Source organism: Lipotes vexillifer, unplaced genomic scaffold (assembly GCF_000442215.2).
Source record: "Lipotes vexillifer unplaced genomic scaffold, Lipotes_vexillifer_v1.1 scaffold629, whole genome shotgun sequence".
Taxonomy (NCBI): domain Eukaryota; kingdom Metazoa; phylum Chordata; class Mammalia; order Artiodactyla; family Lipotidae; genus Lipotes; species Lipotes vexillifer.
This window is the reverse complement of record NW_006774188.1, coordinates 391244-408777: the sequence shown is the minus strand read 5'-3', so window position 1 is coordinate 408777 and position 17534 is coordinate 391244. Positions and strand designations below refer to the sequence as shown.

General features: G+C 49.1%; 1 protein-coding gene across 1 annotated transcript in view; it reads left to right on the top strand.

The window, feature by feature from the left end:
- Positions 1 to 17534, top strand: part of PLEKHH1 (pleckstrin homology, MyTH4 and FERM domain containing H1) — a 42214-nt gene that overhangs the window by 7778 nt on the left and 16902 nt on the right. Inside the window, exons 2-8 of the mRNA XM_007449011.1 lie at positions 4118 to 4180; positions 5099 to 5248; positions 9180 to 9263; positions 12414 to 12495; positions 12619 to 13340; positions 15400 to 15478; positions 16167 to 16258. Of these exons, the coding sequence (XP_007449073.1) occupies positions 4118 to 4180; positions 5099 to 5248; positions 9180 to 9263; positions 12414 to 12495; positions 12619 to 13340; positions 15400 to 15478; positions 16167 to 16258 (1272 nt within the window). The remainder of the gene's footprint in view (positions 1 to 4117; positions 4181 to 5098; positions 5249 to 9179; positions 9264 to 12413; positions 12496 to 12618; positions 13341 to 15399; positions 15479 to 16166; positions 16259 to 17534) is intronic.

Below are 17534 nucleotides of genomic sequence, written 5' to 3'. Positions count from 1 at the left end.
AGGAGGTGGTGAGGAAACTGAGGCAAAGAGAGGTTAAGAATTTATCTAAAGCCACACCATGGTGGAGCCAGTCGGGCTCCAGAGCCTTAGGCTTACCTGTACCATTCTCTCCAGCCGGTGCAAAGCAGTGGTAAGAATGTTGAACCCTTTTCAGAGGGATAGCTGAGACCCAGCCTGGCGTGGCTCAGGGCTCAGACCACCACTCAGCACACAGGTCTGCGCTGGGAGCGCAAGAGGGTGCCTGCTGCCTTTGGGGCCAGTATTTCACAGCGTCACCGAGTGTAACAAGGAGCTGTGGACATGGGGATTAAATACCAGGTTGGTGCCCAGTGCATTTCATCAGGTTGCTGCAGCGTGTTCTAGGGTGGCTTATGAGTCTCAGGTTAAGTCGCAGCTGGTGAAAGTAGATCCTGCCTAAAAGTCAGCTGCCCAAACCTGACACCGCCTTGGCTGGTGTGTCAGCCAGACCCACAAACTAAAAGGATAGCTGAGGACACAGTCCTAGGGAACCCTCTGAAAGGAGAAACAGAACCCAAATAAGGGGGGCCTGCGAGTAGCTCAGCTTTTCAGAGGTCCAGGTGTGGCCCTCTAAGTGAGCATAAGGAATGATCTGCCATCCTGAGAAGTGTTGATACTGGGGTTAAAAGAAGAGTTTGAAAACCCCAAACATGATATTCCGGCATAGACACCCCTGGGAGTGTTCCAGTGGCAATGAAGAAAATGTGTTTTCATAAAAACAGCGGGAAACATGATGTTAAAGATATTCTCTTCAAACAAGGATGGCAGGATGTTGGTAATTGTTGGAGCACAGTGATGGATACATAGATGGTCATTGTACTCTTCTCTTTTAAAAAACTTCCAGACGTTCCAAATAGTTTTAATGTTCAGAAATTCGCTTTAGAGAAAAGAGAATACTCTAGCATGAAGGTGAATACAGAACGCTTTGAGTCTCGAGTGTCCTTGCCCGGAAGATAAGAATGGCTGGAGGGTCGGCAGCAGGGAGGACCAGGTGTCTGTTGGGCCAAGACTGGGAGGGGACCCTAGGCTCCGAGGGGCGCTTTCCTTTCCATCTGCTTCGCTGATTGCAAACCTTAAAATATGTCTAATATTAAGATCTTGGGGGGGTAAAATACTCACCATGTTGTCAGTGACAGAGTGATTTCTGCCTCTGACCAGTGTTATTGACCACTCTTGACACAAATGGAAATGCCCAAGTGAGAGGTAGGACTCAAATACATTCTATTCATCCCTCTACCTTGGTTTCTCCATCTGTAAAGTCACGAATATGAATGATCGTTTCCTATGGAAATCATATGTGTTCTGAGCTACAGAGCAGATGTCAGATCTAAATGAAGGTTAATCTCTAACAAGGACCTACTGCAGAGCACAGGGAACTCTGCACAATGTTATGTGGCAGCCTGGATGGGAGGGGAGTTTGGGGGAGAATGGATACCTGTGTATGTACGGCTGAGTTGCTTTGCTGTGCACCTGAAACTATCACAACTTTTTAAATCGGCTATGCCCCAATATAAAATAAAAAGTTAAAAATAAGTAAATTAATGAAGGTTAATCTAGGAGACTTGTCAAGAATCCAAAGCCTTCCCATTCAGTATTTCATTGTATTCTTAAAAATTAAATGCTCCCAGTAATTGTATTAGTTAGGGGTGTTTCTGATGAGGGCAGAAACACCAGCTCTGGCCACCTTAAGCAAACAGGGAATTTATTAGGAGGAGCCTGGGACATCTCAGAGAACTGAAGAACCTATCTAATAATCAGGACTTGGTAAAGTTTGTGCACGTTCTCTGGTGCAGCCCCCTGGCTCTCATCTCTGGCCTCTTAATCCCACATTTCAGATTCCTAGGGAGAGAGAACCTGATTCGCTCCTGGGGGGAGAGAGTCGGGTCTGGTGCCCAAGGGGGAAGGGTTATATAGTACTAACCTGGTCATGGGTTATGTGTCAACCGCTCCCCCCAGCCCCGCCACCAAGTAGAATTTTTTTGTGTGCTAGGCAGCCACCCCTATAACCATAATATTGGTTTATTCTATGCTGTTACCTCCCCCATAGCTACAAAGGGCCAAGGACTGTGTGATCTTGGAAAGGCCATCTGGCTGTAATTGATGCCCGAGTCTGGCCAGAACCAACCCACTCTCTCAGGCTTGAGTCAAGAGGTTCCATCATGGGGCCTCCCTGGTGGCGCAGTGGTTGAGAGTCCGCCTGCCGATGCGGGGGATAAGGGTTCGTGCCCCGGTCCAGAAAGATCCCACATGCCGCGGAGCGGCTGGGCTCGTGAGCCATGGCCGCTGAGCCTGCGCGTTCGGAGCCTGTGCTCCGCAACGGGAGAGGCCACAACAGTGAGAGGCCGGCGTACTGCAAAAATAATAATAATAATAATAAAATAATAATAAAGTGTCCCGGGCTTCCCTGGTGGCGCAGTGGTTGAGAGTCCGCCTGCCGATGCAGGGGACACGGATTCGTGCCCCAGTCCGAGAGGATCCCGCATGCCGCGGAGCGGCTGGGCCCGTGAGCCATGGCCGCTGAGCCTGCGCGTCCGGAGCCTGTGCTCCGCAACGGGAGAGGCCACAACAGTGAGAGGCCCGCGTACCGCAAAAAAAAAAGAGGTTCCATCATGATTATTAAACACAGGAGAGGAAGGAAAGAAGAGATGCAAACATCCTCGGCCTGAGCACAAAGATGGTCCCAGGGGGGCATTTTTGTCGCATGGGTTGTAAATCTTGAGTTTTATTTGGGATCCTCAGTCCTTTCAGAGGGACTGTGTACTGAAAACATCTGTCTCTCCCCAACACCAAGGAGGAAAAAAACGGATGGGGAAGGCGGCCCTGAGAACAGAGTTTCCCCAGGTTCTCAAACATGAACTGCTCCCGGGTAACCCTCCTTTCACTGTCCAGCACCAGGCTGGAGGGCTCCTTCTCTTTCATCTTTTAATCAAGGAGGGAAAGCAGCATTTCAGCTGAGCAGATGAGAGGTTGGGAAAGAGAAAAAATTAATTGCTCAGTTCACTGGTAAATATCAAGCCAGGGTCCAGGCCAAAGGGAGAGGTTGAGTAGCCAGAGAAAAGGCCAAATCTGCAGAGATAAGGTGGGCGAGGGCTGGACTGGAGCTTGGGAAGCAAGGCCTGTACAGCCTCACTGAGGACAAGGCTGGGAGGTTATGCCTCTAGTGTATTTTTCCTGCATACCTGTTGCCCTGGGGCAAGGCAGGGCGGGGCTGTGGCCCAGGGCGTTTGGTAGGAGAGTGGAATGTATGACTCTGCTCTGCTTCTGCAGGACTTTTGTGTGATGGTGTAAGGTTTTGGCAGCGCATTCTGAGCCCTGACCAGGGGGAGGGTGGGAGCTGAAATCCAGCTCACACTTAGCTCACGAAGCTGCAGAGATGCCGTGTGGGCCGTGGGCTGGTGAGCTGCTCTTTAGGCTTCACCTTAGATCTGGTCCCTGATGAGGCTCTGTGTATGAGAACATTGGTCCCTTCTCTTGGGCCAGTTGGCATATGATTGCAGACTGGTAGCTAGATAGAATTTTTTTTTTTAATGTGCTTAAGATTAAAGAAATCAAATAAGGTGATACCTGTGAATGCCATTTGCAGTCAGAGGCATCCTTGAAAGAAGGGGAGGAAGTATTTGTCCCCAGCCAGGGAACCATTCTGGAGGAGGAAGGAATATCCGACATGATGGGGGCTCACATGGGAGCACGTTCCATGTCAGGCACGTGGCAGGGCACTGCCTGCAGCCCAGTGCTGAGAGGAGAGAGAGTCTGGGAGAGGAGCCTGAAAACAAGAGTGAGGGTGAAGATGCCTCAGGAAGAATGATGGTGGTACTGCCCCCCCTCCCCGGGTGCCCTACACAGGGAGAAAGACCTAGGCTTTTCCTCACTCAGCAGAGAGGACAGCAGCTCTAGGCTCTTCACCTGCCCAAGAAATTCAGGATAAGGGAGCCGAGGGCTGCCCTGGCAATCTTTACCCTGACATCCTTGAGCCCCTTGAGATGGGCAGTTTGAGCCCGGCCTGCGTGTAGCATCTGCACAATTCACATGCATTGCCTTGATGCCATGTTCACAGTAGGGACACTGCACCTAGATCTCCCTTTCCTCTCTGGTTGAGCAGATGCAGGAGCTGGAGCAGAGGCTGCTGGAGGCAGAGCAGAGAGCAGAGGACGCGGAGACCCAGGTAACCGGGGAGGGGATGGCAGGAGTGTGCAGCGGAAATGACCATTGGCCTTTCCTGACCCTTTCCGTGGACACACATGGACACGTCACACCGATAAGCCTCTTACAGGGATGAGGAAAACCAGCAGTCATGTGTTAGACCTTCTGAACAAATGAAGGTGCCTGGGGCTTTCTGTGGGCATGAAGGAATCTTTGGGTAAGGGTCAGTGCAGTGAGCAGGTGAGTGGCTTAGTCCAAATAGGCTAGGTTATGCTGAGTAACCAATGAAGTCTGACGTGTGTGCAGTTTATCACATTTAGTTCTCACTCATGGTACCTCTCCATTGAGGGTTAGCCAGGGATTCTGCTTCGCACAGTGATTCAGGGGTCCAAGGTAATGGAGCTGCCCATCTTCCAGCGGAACCAGCTAGAGCACACAGCCTCCTTGGTTGCCATGGCAGGGAAAGAGGGCTGGGTCCTTGTGCGCCAGCTCTTAAATACTTCAGCCCAGAAATGACTGAGTCATTCCACTCAGGCCCATTGGCTGCAGTGAATTCCTTGGCCATCTAACTCCAAGAGGGCTGGAAAGTATCGGGAAGTTCATGGACATTCAGTGGGCAGCATATGTCTCTGCCACAGTGAAGCTGGAGCATCTCCTCTCCAGGGCTGTTTGACCTGCCCAGCTTGTCCCTACTGGGGCCCCCAGAGTTAGATGGCCCTACACCCTGCTATTCCTTCCTTGTCAATTCCTTCTTTTGCCCAGATGAGGCTTAATAAGTGGTCATTGAATTAATTGGCCCCAACTGCCCTGGGTATGGGCTCTGCCTGAGCGTCACAGGTTGGGGCATCAGGAAGCATCCCATCCCATCCCATCCCAACCCATGTTGGAGGCCATTTCACACACCATACCCCAACCCTATGAGACGATTGGTACTTTTCAGGTGGGTGTGATGGAAGAGAAGGTGAAATTGTCCAATCTGAAGAATGTGGACTCAGCAGGCAGCCTGCACCGGAAGTACCAAGAATTGCTGAATGCCATGCAGGGCAAAGACGAACTCATCGGCCGGCTGGAGGCACAGTTGGAGAAGCAGGTAAGTGCCAGTGCCCCCCTGCAGCGCCTGCACCAGCTGCCCACGGCTCCTTGAGCAGAGCCCCTCTGCTTGGGCCGCCGGTGGTGGGGACTCTCTCCCTCACGAGACTGTTCTTTCTCGTGGAGATGTATTGGAAGGTGCGTGAAGAGCCAGGCAGGGGATATGGTGGGAAAGGGACCTTGGAGGCTGACTCATCTGGGTTGAACCCCCCTTTAGCACCAGTGAGCAAATTACTTAAGTCGCTGATTCTTGTTTTACGCATCTGTAAAATAGGGGTTGTAGTACGTCATAGGGCTGTCGGCAGAATGAACTCAGGGAACCTGGGTACAGTATCAGACCTGAGGTCGGTGTTTGGTAAGGAGAGCTTTTCCTTTTCCACCCTGGTCTTATGCCCTGCCAACCTGTGGGACACGTAGTAGCAGAGCAGCACAGAGCTGGACCGTCAGTCTTGGTCAACTGCTCGGCCAAAGTTTCTCAATGAACCTGAGTAGACAGAGACCAAAGTTGCCGCCTCCTCTGAAAAGCGCATAGGAGCCCAGGAGAGGCCACTGCCCAGTATTCAGCATCTTTGTTCTGGAGGGGACATCCGGAACACCCCCCTGCCAGTCCCCTAGGCCCAGCTTCCCCTTCACGATCCCATTAACTTCATCCTAATTCTGTCCCTTCCCTCTGCCGTTGGTCTTACCTACCCAGCTTTTCCCTGGTGCCAGATCTCCACCGTTTCCAACAGAAAACCTCACAGCATGGCCAGATAACTTGCAATTTTCCACATGTGTACTCTCCATGGAGGTCCCAGCTAATCCTGCTGGTGCCTGCCCACTATCATGGGCACGTTTGTTATCATTCATCAACAGTCACTGAACATTTCCTTTGTGGGACGTACCTCCCACAATGTGTGGGGCGCCATGTGTTCCTGAAAAATCATGGGAAAATATCAATAGAATGTTGACACGTGGGATGTCTCATCAATTTCCTATTGGTTTTATTTTATTTTTAATTTATTTATTTTTATTTTTGGCTGCATTGGGTCTTCGTTGCTGCACGTGGGCTTCCTCTAGTTGCAGCGAGCGGGGGCTACCCTTCCTTGTGGTGCGCGGGCTTCTCATTGCGGTGGCTTCTCTTGTTGCAGAGCAGGGGCTCTAGGCATGCGGGCTCAGTAGTTGTGGCTCGCGGGTTCTAGAGCACAGGCTCAGCCGTTGTGGTGCACGGGCTTAGCTGCTCTGTGGCACATGGGATCTTCCTGGACCAGGGCTCAAACCCGTGTCGCCTGCATTGGCAGGCGGATTCTTAACCACTGCGCCACCAGGGAAGCCCTCCCATTGATTTTAGATACCTGTCTTCTCTGTTGAGTGGTTCATAGTTAGAAGTGGCAGCACCTGGGAATTGGTGGGCAAAATGATTTCTGCTAAAGCTTACTTAGGACAGGAAAAAAAATCATTTTACAATAATAATAGGTCCAGATCAGAAGAGAGAGAATGCTGTTTTGCAAGTCAGTAGACCTGGTTTTAGCCCCAGCCGTGACACAAACTGACAGAGGCAAGTCATTTCACCCTCTGGGCCTCAGTTTCCACAGCCACATAAATATCAGGGTATCAAACTAGGTCAGGGGTCGGCAGACTTTTTTGCGAAGGGCCAGGTAGTAAATATTTTTGGCTTTGCAGGCCACGTGGTCTCTGTTGCAGCTACCCAACTCTGCTGCTGTAGCCTGGAAGTGGCCTTAGACAATACAGAAATGAATGGGTAGGGCTATTCAGGGAGGGACCAGGTGGAAGGCTGGATTTGGCCTGTGGCCCATCCGCAAACCCCTAGATAACCTTACCGGTTTGCCAGCTCTCAAATACTGAGTCAGACATTTCCATATGCCCATCTCATTTCCATAGACTCCCTTGTTTGAAGCTTATGTCCATCATCTTACAACTTCGAGGCAGTTTTTCCCTAGAAGGGTAACCAAAGTCGTTACTGCTGGTCTCTAAACAACTGAGAGTACACCAGTTGTCTCCATGCTTTTTATTTATTTATTTATTTTATTTATTTATTTATTTATTTATGGCTGCCTTGGGTCTTTGTTGCTGCGGGCGGGCTTTCTCTAGTTGCGGCGAGCGGGGGCTACTCTTTGTTGCGGTGCACAGGCTTCTCATTGTGGTGGCCTCTCCTGTTGCGGAGCACGGGCTCTAGGCACACAGGCTTCAGTAGTTGTGGCATGCAGGCTCAATAGCTGTGACTTGCAGGCTCTAGAGCACAGGCTCAGTAGTTGCGGTGCACGGGCATAGTTGCTCCACGGCATGTGGGATCTTCCTGGACCAGGGCTGGAACCCATGTCCCCTGCATTGGCAGGCGGATTCTTAACCACTGTGCCACCAGGGAAGTCCCTCCATGCTTTTTAGAGCAGGGAACTAGTACTCGTTCTAGAACTTGTTGATTACCTGTGCCTCAGGCACTGTGCGGTGCACTTTCTGTCCCTTCATCCTCAAGATGGTCCAGAGGGGAGATGTATCTTCGCCCATTTTAGAGATGACATCACCAGAGGCTGATGTGGCCTTCCCAGTGCCCCACAGCAAATAAGCCTCAGAGGCAGAGCCAAATCCCCAAAGCCTGTATTTTGTTCTCTCCTAGGCTGCTATTCTTTAGATACAAGCCTCGCTTTTGAGTCATTTTACAGTGGTCGCTTGGTATCCACAGGGGATTGGTTCCAGGACACCCCACAGATACCAAGATCCGTAGATGCTCAGGTCCATTATATGAAAGGGCATAGTACAGTCAGCCCTCCATATCCGCAGAATTAGGTCCGTGGTTGGTGGAATCTGCAGATGCCGAACCCACCAATAGGGAGGGCTGACTGTGCTTCACCCTGTTATATCAATATAATGAACTTGAGCATCCGCAGATCTTGGTATCTGCTGAGCATCCTGAAACCAATACCCCTGCAGATACGGAGGGATCACTGTATACTGTTGATTGTTTTGAGGGAATTGTACTCATGTGCTAATTTACCTTTATTTTTTATTTTTTAACTGTAAAGGTAATACATGCTTATAGTAAAAAATACAAAAAGACCAAAAGGGTATAAAATGACATTTTTCCTCCGTCCCCATCCTTCATTTTCATTCCTCACCACTAACCACTGTTTATTGTGACCATTTCCTGTGTATCAGAGCGGTGTTCCATTTTCATTTTGTTTATTTAGCCAAGCCCTTATTTGTGGACTCTCAGGTTATTTCCAGTTTTGAGTTTTTTTGTTTTTGTTGCTTTATCAAACAATAATGCAATTAACGATTCCTAAGCAGTGGGTTTGTTAGATCAGCGGTATGGACATTTAAAATGTTGACAAATATTATCAAATTTTTCCCCAAAAAGGCTTTGCCAATTTGTATGAGGTGGGCAGTTTTCCAACACCCTTGACAATTTAGGGTTATATCAAACTTTTAAATTGTGTTAGTCTGGTAGAGGAAAATGATGTGTCACTTTTATTTGCATTTTAAAAATAATAATAAAGATTGCACAGCTTTTCATGGGTTTCTTTATTTGCTGTTGATTTCCTATTTATATCTTTTGCATATATTTATTGGTTTGTTCATTTCAATTGATCCCTTTTGTACGTAAGTCATTTGTGTTGCAAATCATCTCCCAATTGGTCTTTTTATTTTGTTTAAGGGGCTTTTTTTTTTTTTTTTTTTTTGGTCATATAGTAATTTATAGAGATGATATAGATTTATTAGTCTTTTCTTTCATGGCTATTTGGGATTTGTATTATGCTTAGGAAGGCCTTTCCCACTTTAAGAATATTTTCTAAGAATTCATAAATGAATGTATTTTTTCCTATTGGCCGAGCTCCATCCAGTCCCTTAATATTTCTTCTCAGGGCCTCCCACCTCCAATTATTCACTAAAACGGTGACCACCGTGAGGAACTAAAGGCCCTCTCTATCTTGCAGAAGAAGATGAGAGCTGAGGAAGCAAAAATCGTTCAAGAAAAAGCTGCAAAGATCAAGGAATGGGTGACCCTGAAGTTAGCAGAGGTGAGTGAGAGCTTATCTTGGGAAGCCTGCGAGGGACCTGCGTGGCGTTGCACCTGTCCCTCTGCGTTTTTCTGCCTCTATCTGTTTATGGGGCCTTGCCTGCTTTTCATTTTGTTAACTGTTTGTCTCTCATTCAGCTTAAACACTGAGACACTTCACTTCACTTTTCCCTTCCTGTCGTCAGAGTTGGGTTTCCCTAGAGCTCCTGGTTTGCTTTGTGTCTGGGGAGAAGGAATGAGTCTCACTTCTGAGGAGTCCCATCAGTTTCCTTCTGAGACGCACACACAGTCCTTACCATCCACCCTCTGTCCTCTCCATTCTTTTTAACTTTTTTTTTTTTTTTGGTGCTCAGATATACATAAAATATACCATTTGAGCTGTTTTTGAAGTGTACAATGCAGTGGCATTAAGTACATTCACAGTGTTGTGTACCCATCACCACTACCTCCAAAACTTTTCCCACCCCAAACAAACTCCATCCCCATTAAACACTAACTCCCCATTGTCTCTCCTCCCAGTCTCTGGTAACCTCTATTCTACTTTCCACCTCTGTCCATCCGTTTTCATAGCTCATCACTTGCTACAGCTTTATTTAGGAAACTCAGGACTAGAAGCTACAGCACTGCTAGCAAAAAAACCAAAAAACAACCTCTTTCTAAACGGAAGGAAGGGGAATTGAAGTTTGGAGAAGGGTGAACACTCACTCCTGACACAAGTGGCTCACACCTGCAGGGGGTAGCGGCTCATTTTGCCTCCTGTCCTTTCTGTGGACACACATCTCAGGTCACCTGCTAGACTACAAGCCCTTGGGGACAGAGCTGAGGCCTATAACCTGCATCTTCCACAGCCCTGATCTATTGCTAAAAGCTCAATGAAAGTGTGTTGGCTTTCCAATTAGAATGGGTACTAGACAGCCTATTAACAGGACCTGGCATATTGGCTGGAGACAATGGAAGAACAGTTATTTTTTGCTCCTGGGTGAATAAGAGGTCAAAGTTACTTTTATCAAAGGTTGAAACAAGAAAAAAAAGTATGTTTTGTCAGGGAAGATAATGAGGAATTAAGGGCCTGTGGATCATGACATAGTGAAATGATATGGTGAGAATAAAACATCAAACAATGAAAAATCTGGGTCACAGAGCTCAGGATAAAAATCATTAGAATAATTGGAAAAGAAGAATGTAATTAACCAATATTTGTTAAACACTTGCAATGCATCAAGTTCTAAGGCAGGCATTTTAAACATAGATACTGATTTACTCTCAATGACAACTTTGTGGAATGATTACTGCCATCTTCAATTTATCAGTTAGTAAACTGAGACAAAAAAAAAAAATACGAGCAAGTTGCTACTGTCATAAAAGTAATTTTTATAGGTTGTATATTGTTCCCGACTCCTTTCCAGTAGAAGGATAATGTATCCCTGCCCCTTGCCATAAGATTTGCTATGCCTCCCTGAGGAAGGAATATGCTTCTGCAGATCATAGACATCATGCTTGTTTATATGACTTGATCTAGACATATATGTAAGCTATATTCAATTAGAAATTTCAAGAACAATCACATGCGGGCTTCCCTGGTGGCGCCGTAGTTAAGAATCCACCTGCCAACATGGGGACTTCCCTGGTGGCGCCATAGTTAAGAATCCACCTGCTAACATGGGGACTTCCCTGGTGGCGCCATAGTTAAGAATCCACCTGCCAATGCAGGGGACACGGGTTTGAGCCCTAGTCCAGGAAGATCTGATCCCACATGCCACGGAGCAACTAAGCCCGTGCGCCACAACTACTGAGCCTGTGCGCCTAGAGCCTGTGCTCCACAACGAGAGAAGCCACCACAATGAGAAGCCCACGCACCGCAACGAAGAGTAGCTCTCACTCACTGCAACTAGAGAAAGCCTGTGCACAGCAATGAAGACCCAATGCAGCCAAAAAAGGAAGAAGAAGTTTAAAAAAAAAGAAAAGAACAATCACATGAATTTATTATTGTCCTTTTCCTTTTTCCAGGAGATAGGGTTTTCTCCTTCATCCTGGATCCAGTATAAATAAAGCATGTGAAACTGAGTAGAATACATATGATATAAAATATAAGCAAGGAAATAAAATTTTTGTGTTATAAACAACAACAAAAAGAAGTGTGTTGGCTTTCATTTCAAAGAAAATGCAGCCACGCTGAGGCTGGATCTCATGGATAGTATGTTGAGCAGAAGAAGCCAGGTACAGAAGTACATCTTGAATAATTCCATTTATGTAAAGTCCTAATGGGCACAACTACACTAATGTGTGTAGGGTGCATACTTAGATGGTAAAACACAGAAAGCAAGGAAATGAATCTCATAGACTCAGAAGAGTTGTCTCCTTAGTGGGGAGGGCGGATTATGTGATTGGGGAAGGACAAGTCTGGGATGTCTGGAGTGTTGGCAAATTCCTCTTTCTTAACCTGGGTGGCGGTCACATGAGTATTCATTTCAGAATCATTTGTTAAGCTGTTCATTGGTGTAGAATGCAGTTTTTTGTGTGTTATATTTCACCATTTTTTTAAAAGGTTAAAGATACCTAGAAAAGAAGGACTTCCCTGGTGGCACAGTGGTTAAGAACCCACCTTCCAATGCAGGGGACACGGGTTCGAGCCCTGATCCGGGAAGATCACACATGCTGCGGAGCAACTAAGCCTGTGCACCACAACTACTGAGCCTGCACTCTAGAGCCCGCGAGCCACAACTGCTGAGCCCACATGCCACAACTACTGAAGCCTGCATGTCTAGAGCCCATGCTCCACAACAAGAGAAGCCACTGCACCACAACAAAGAGTAGCCCCTGCTCGCCACAACTAGAGAAAGCCCATGCGCAGCAACGAAGACCCAATGTAGCCAAAAATAAATAAATAAAATTTATTAAAATAAAGCCCCAAAAACCTAGAAAAGAAAGCACAGGGGCCGCCAAATGGAATTCTTTCCCATCTACAACCAGGTAGCGCAGAGAGAAGGAGGAGGTCAGGGCTCCCAGGAGAGTCAGCAGTGGATTGGGGGGCACCACGGGTTCTTTTGTGTGGATTTGATCTTTAAGAAGGATTTTAATCTTATTTTGAATTATATGTCTGAATGTGTAGGCTGAGTATTTATTCTCAATCTTCATTTTTCTCTTTGTCTAGCTTGAGATGGAGAATCAGCACCTGAAAAGCTGTAATCAGCACCTGGTGGAGCAGGTGGGAGCCCTTCAACATGCACTAGAAGGTGAGCGGGCCAGCATGTGCAGGAGTCGGGGGAGTGGTGTGTGTGTGTGTGCGCGCGCGCACGCACGTGCATGGGGCTGAATTGAGGGAGCTTTTAACATGCCTATTTTTGTCCCACCCACAGCTCTTCAGATGGCACCTTCGGGGAAGCTGCTGGTGGCCCCCCAGGGAACCACAGAGCAGGATTCTGTCCCTGCAGGACCAGGAGCCCAGCCAGTGGGGCAGGACGGTGGTGCTCAGGCCCAGGGTGCCCTGAAGGCAGCTATGCCCGTACCTTCTCCAGGTGCTCTGCAGAGCAAGGACTCTGTTCCTAAAGCAGGAAGCCCCTTGGAGGATTCTAGTTCCAGTATGGTCCACCCTGGAGAAACATCAGAGGCCAAGACCCTTCCACTTCATCTGGGAGGACAGGGCTCTCCTGGCCAGCTGTGCCTGAAGCCTTGCACCCCCAGGCATGGTTTGGCTTCCTGGGGTGAAGGCCTGGTCACTGCTCAGGGAGGGACGCTCCCCAGGACGAAGACCTCTGCCAGGGAAGGAGGCCCCGGCTGCAGCCTGACTCTGCCGAAGGTGCGGGCTCCCAGCACCCACCGGGACAGCATCCAGCTGGCCAAGCGGCACCACAGCCAGCCCCAGGCGGGCCCTGCGCACTTCGGCCACGTGGTGAGCATTGAGATTGGGACACTCTCAGCCCTCCACTCCTCTAGCCTTCCCAAGGTGGAGGCTGGACCTGAGCTCCGGGAAGAACCGGAGAAGATGGAGATGGATGAGCAACCCTCAGCGGGGAAGATGGAGGAAGTGGATTTGGGGAACAAACCACCTACACCCCCCCTGCACCGGTTTCCATCCTGGGTAAGAGGCCCCCTGGGGACAGGACAGTGGGGCCGGGCTGATGGTGCGAACGCTGTCGGGCACAGCCATGTGCTGAGCGTGGGACGAGGCTGTCAGCCTCACCCCCTCTGGGCGGTGGGTACCCCCGGGCCTGTCCAGACTACTCTGCCCACAAGGGGTGGAGCCAGGATTTCCGATTGGAAGGCGGCCGGCTGTTTCCTGAGCAGGCGCTCACCGCGGGCCACAGCCAAGCTGGGTGCTCGGTGCCCATTTTCTCGTGTAGTCTTCCTGACTCTCCGTGGAGCTACAGTGTGGTGGCTAAGAGCACGGGTCCCGGGGTCAAACCAGGAGGTCCCAAGATCAAACTGTGTGAGCCGGGGCAAGCTGCTAAACCTCTGTGCCTCAATTTCCCTCTCTGTAAAATGGGGATAATAGTACCTGCTTTATAGGGTTGCCCTGAGGATTAAGTGTGTTAATACGTATTTGGTGAGTAGTTGCAGCAGTGGTTCACAATATGTTGAGAGACTGTTGGAAACGGCAAGGGCCAGGCCAGGGTGGAACACTTTCAGAATCATCCCTCCTCTTGTTCCTTGTTGTCTTGTAAATCCAGATGCTCTGAAATCCTAAAGCAGAGGCAGGCAGTGAGGGAGCATTCAGCGAGGGATGTGGCAAGAGGGCTCAGGTCCTTCCGGTCCCCGAGACAGGATTGCTCTTGTTACCTTAGGGAACCACAGTAGCCCGAGAACCCAACCTCTCTTCTTATGTGGGACCAGCTGGGCAGTAGCCACGTGGGGAAGATCAAGACTGAGAATTGGGAGAAGGACATTTCTCAGTCTGAGGGAGTCAGATGGTCTTACTTGCTGAGTTAGAGTTCCTTTGTTGAGTTAGGCCTTAGATAGCCTTTTGTGAAACACTCCTACCTTTGTTGAACGTAAACCCCTCAAGCTTCACACTTTCATTCTCTCTGTGAAGTTAGAGGCCTGTCCGTGGTTGAATTCCACTACCACTACTGGCAGGAATAATCGTTTTTATGGCTAATTTTACCACATGGACCCAATTTATCTGCCCTACATAAGCACGGAATTCCCTGCCCCAGCCCAGTGCCTGCCCCTCCTCCAGAATTCCTCCTTGCTGCCTCCCATCTCTTCCCTTCCCTTCTCTTGCCTCCAGTCACCTCCGGCTCTCGCCAGACCCTTCTTCCCTCCCCCAGGTGCCCCAGCACTGCTGCTCCCCTCTGGGGTGACCTGGATAGCATCCACCTTCCTTCCTGCCCCAGCCTAGCCCAGCTACCTCCTCGAGCTGGGCAGGCCTTCCCCGGTCCTTGTGACTCACCTCTCACCTGAAGGGGCCTTTGTTTTCCCTTTACCTTGAGTGAAAAAGAGATATGGAGGAGGATAGGGGGGGGCTCTGGGTTGTTTGGGAGTGATCCAAACCTAAGAAAAGCTGCCCAGGCCTGTGGGCCTGCTTCAGACCCAGGGGACCCCAAGGGGTGAGGGAAGAGTTGAGGGTGGGAGTTCCCATTGATGTGTCTTCTACGGTGGGGTTCAGGGGTCGGGTCTGGGAAAGCCAGGACTTTGAGCCTGAAGCCTAACCATGATGTGACATTGTTACTGTAGGAAAAAAATGTGTCCCAGTTTCCGAACAACTGGCTTCCAAACAAGAGGGCACGCACATCCTTGCCATGGGGCTCGGACGTCCTCATTACCACCCCCCCAACTTCAAGGGCTGTAAGATGGGGAAGATTCAGAGAAAACAGGTCCCAGTTCCCTCTCCTCCGGAACTTCCTTGCCCCAAGGGAGGGGTGGCAGCAAGAGAGGGAATAAATATCGCCTGCAGGGCACTGACCGTGCTCTCTCGGTGTTAGATGTTTACGTTAATCATTTCATTTGTCACAACAGCCTGAAAGGTGAGTATTATTACCCCCATCTTAGGTCCAGAAATGATGTTAACTTGTCCCAGATCCCCCCACCGGTCACTGGCTAAGCGTGGATGTGGACCCAGGTCTGCCCGCCTCCGAAGCCAGAGGCCGGTGTGAACACGGGGGTGGTGAACCCTGACCCCTTGTGACCTCCCGTTCCAGGAGAGCCGGATCTACGCTGTGGCCACGTCAGGCATGCGGCTGTCCGAAGTGTCTGCTAGAAGTAATGCCACCTGCTGCGGTGAGTCCCAAGTGGGCTGCCCGTGGTGGGCTGCCCATGGTGGGCTGCCCGTGGTGGGCTGCCCGTGGTGGGCGGAGAAGACTCGGAGAAACACCCAGGGCCAGGCCACCTGCAGCCCATCCCTCCCACGGCGGGTGAGGGTCAGGTAAAAGCACGTGGCCCCGGCTCCCTTGGAGAGAGAAGGAAGCTGAACAGGTTCAGCTCATCACCTGCCTGCGGGTGGGAGTGGGCAGGAACAGAGCTGTAGCCAATTACGGAGCTGGAAGGGACTTTGGAGGCAGGGCGCTCCAGCCCGGCTGCCCATATGCACCAGCTTCCCTTCTGCAGTGCAAGGGCTGTGGATGAAGGAGCCCCCGGTGCCTTGATCTAAATCAAGATAACCCCCTGAAGGAGCCGCATCCCCACCTGAGTGCGGCTCCTGAGTTGCTGGCCGCCCAGTCCCCACAGTGACGCGAGTGCCCCATAGTCACACGGCTTGTAACTCACCTTGGCAAGAGTGGGGCTGCGGAAGACCTTGGCCCTCGTCCTGAGATCTGTCCCCCGGTCTGTCTCCGGAGTGCTGTTTCAGGGAATGCTGTCTGCACGGATCTCTCTCCTCCTCGCTCTGCTCAGGCTCTCTGCCTCCCCCGCCCCGCTTCCTGGGTTTTGCCACCCGAGTGAGTCTCATCCCTCTTTCCCGCCCCTCCAGCCTCAAGCCCTCCAGCCCTTGCATCCCCTGGGCCTTTCTCTGGCCTGGTCTGCAAGAACGTCACCGTGCCGGTCTACACAGCCTTGAAGGGGGTAAGAAGCTGCTGTCCGAGGACGGGGTGTCCCCGCCCAGCACCCACTGCCCCACCACCGTGTTGGCAGGCAGTGGCTGGCGTGGGTCTCCAGGGGCAGGCGTCTGCACACACGTAACTCTGGGCAGGGTGCTCATCCCCCCATATATCTATTTATTTTGTTCATCTTTATTAGGTTTTTTAAAAAACGCCTTATTTTTAATTTTTTTCTTCCCATTTTATTGAGATATAATTCACATACAGCACTGCATAAGTTTAAGGTGTGCAGTATAATGATTTGACTTACATACATCATGAAACGATTACCACAATAAGTTTAGTGAACATCCAGCATCTCATATAGATAGAAAATTCAAGAAATAGAAAAAAACCTTTTCCTTATGATGAGAACTCTTAGGATTTACTCGTAACAACTTTCATATGTTAACATGCAGCAGTGTTAGTTATATTTATCATATTCTGCATCACATACCTAGGACTTATTGATCTTATAACTAGAAGCTTGTACCTTTTGACCACCTTTATCCAATTCGCCCTCCTCCCCCACCTCAGTAACCACAAATCTGATCTCTTTTTCTTTGAGTCTGTTTCTTTGTTTTTGAAGTATAATTGACCTACAACACTATGTTAGTTCCTGATGCACAACACAGTGATTCAATATCTTTATTAGGTTTTTATTAGAAAAATTCTACATTTACAAAAATGTGAATCAGTATGATTATGGGCAAAGTAAAAAGTTAAAGGTTAAACCAATGCCTGCTCTGCGTCTCCTCCTCATCTTGTCACATGTCTATCCCGGAGGCCAGTGGGGCTCCTTCCAGAACTTTTTATGTATTATGTCATATATTCCCATATGTATTCCCATAACATCTCTACATATTTTTCTAACAAAAATCAGATATAGCTGCAACATGATGTTTTCGTATACTTTTTGGTCTGCTTTTTTTTTTTGCCCCTACGGAAACCCTTTATTCTGAATTTGTTGGTGCTTAAGGAAAACAGCTTTGCCCATAATTCACTGTGCCCTGGACTTATGACACCAACTTGTATTTGGCCAATTAGAAACAAGACCAAACTGCATTCTTCTTAGGTCTGTTCAGTTGATAAATCGCACTTAACTGATTTCTTTCATATAATCTTTAACAAGAACTCATAAGTCGCATTAATTATGCCCCAAGAGATGAGGGACCGATGGTAATTCAGATGGGCACCTCTGAAAAGATTTGTCAGTTTCCTGTCCTGTTCTAACCAGATTTTTTGGAAAACTTTAGGGAAAG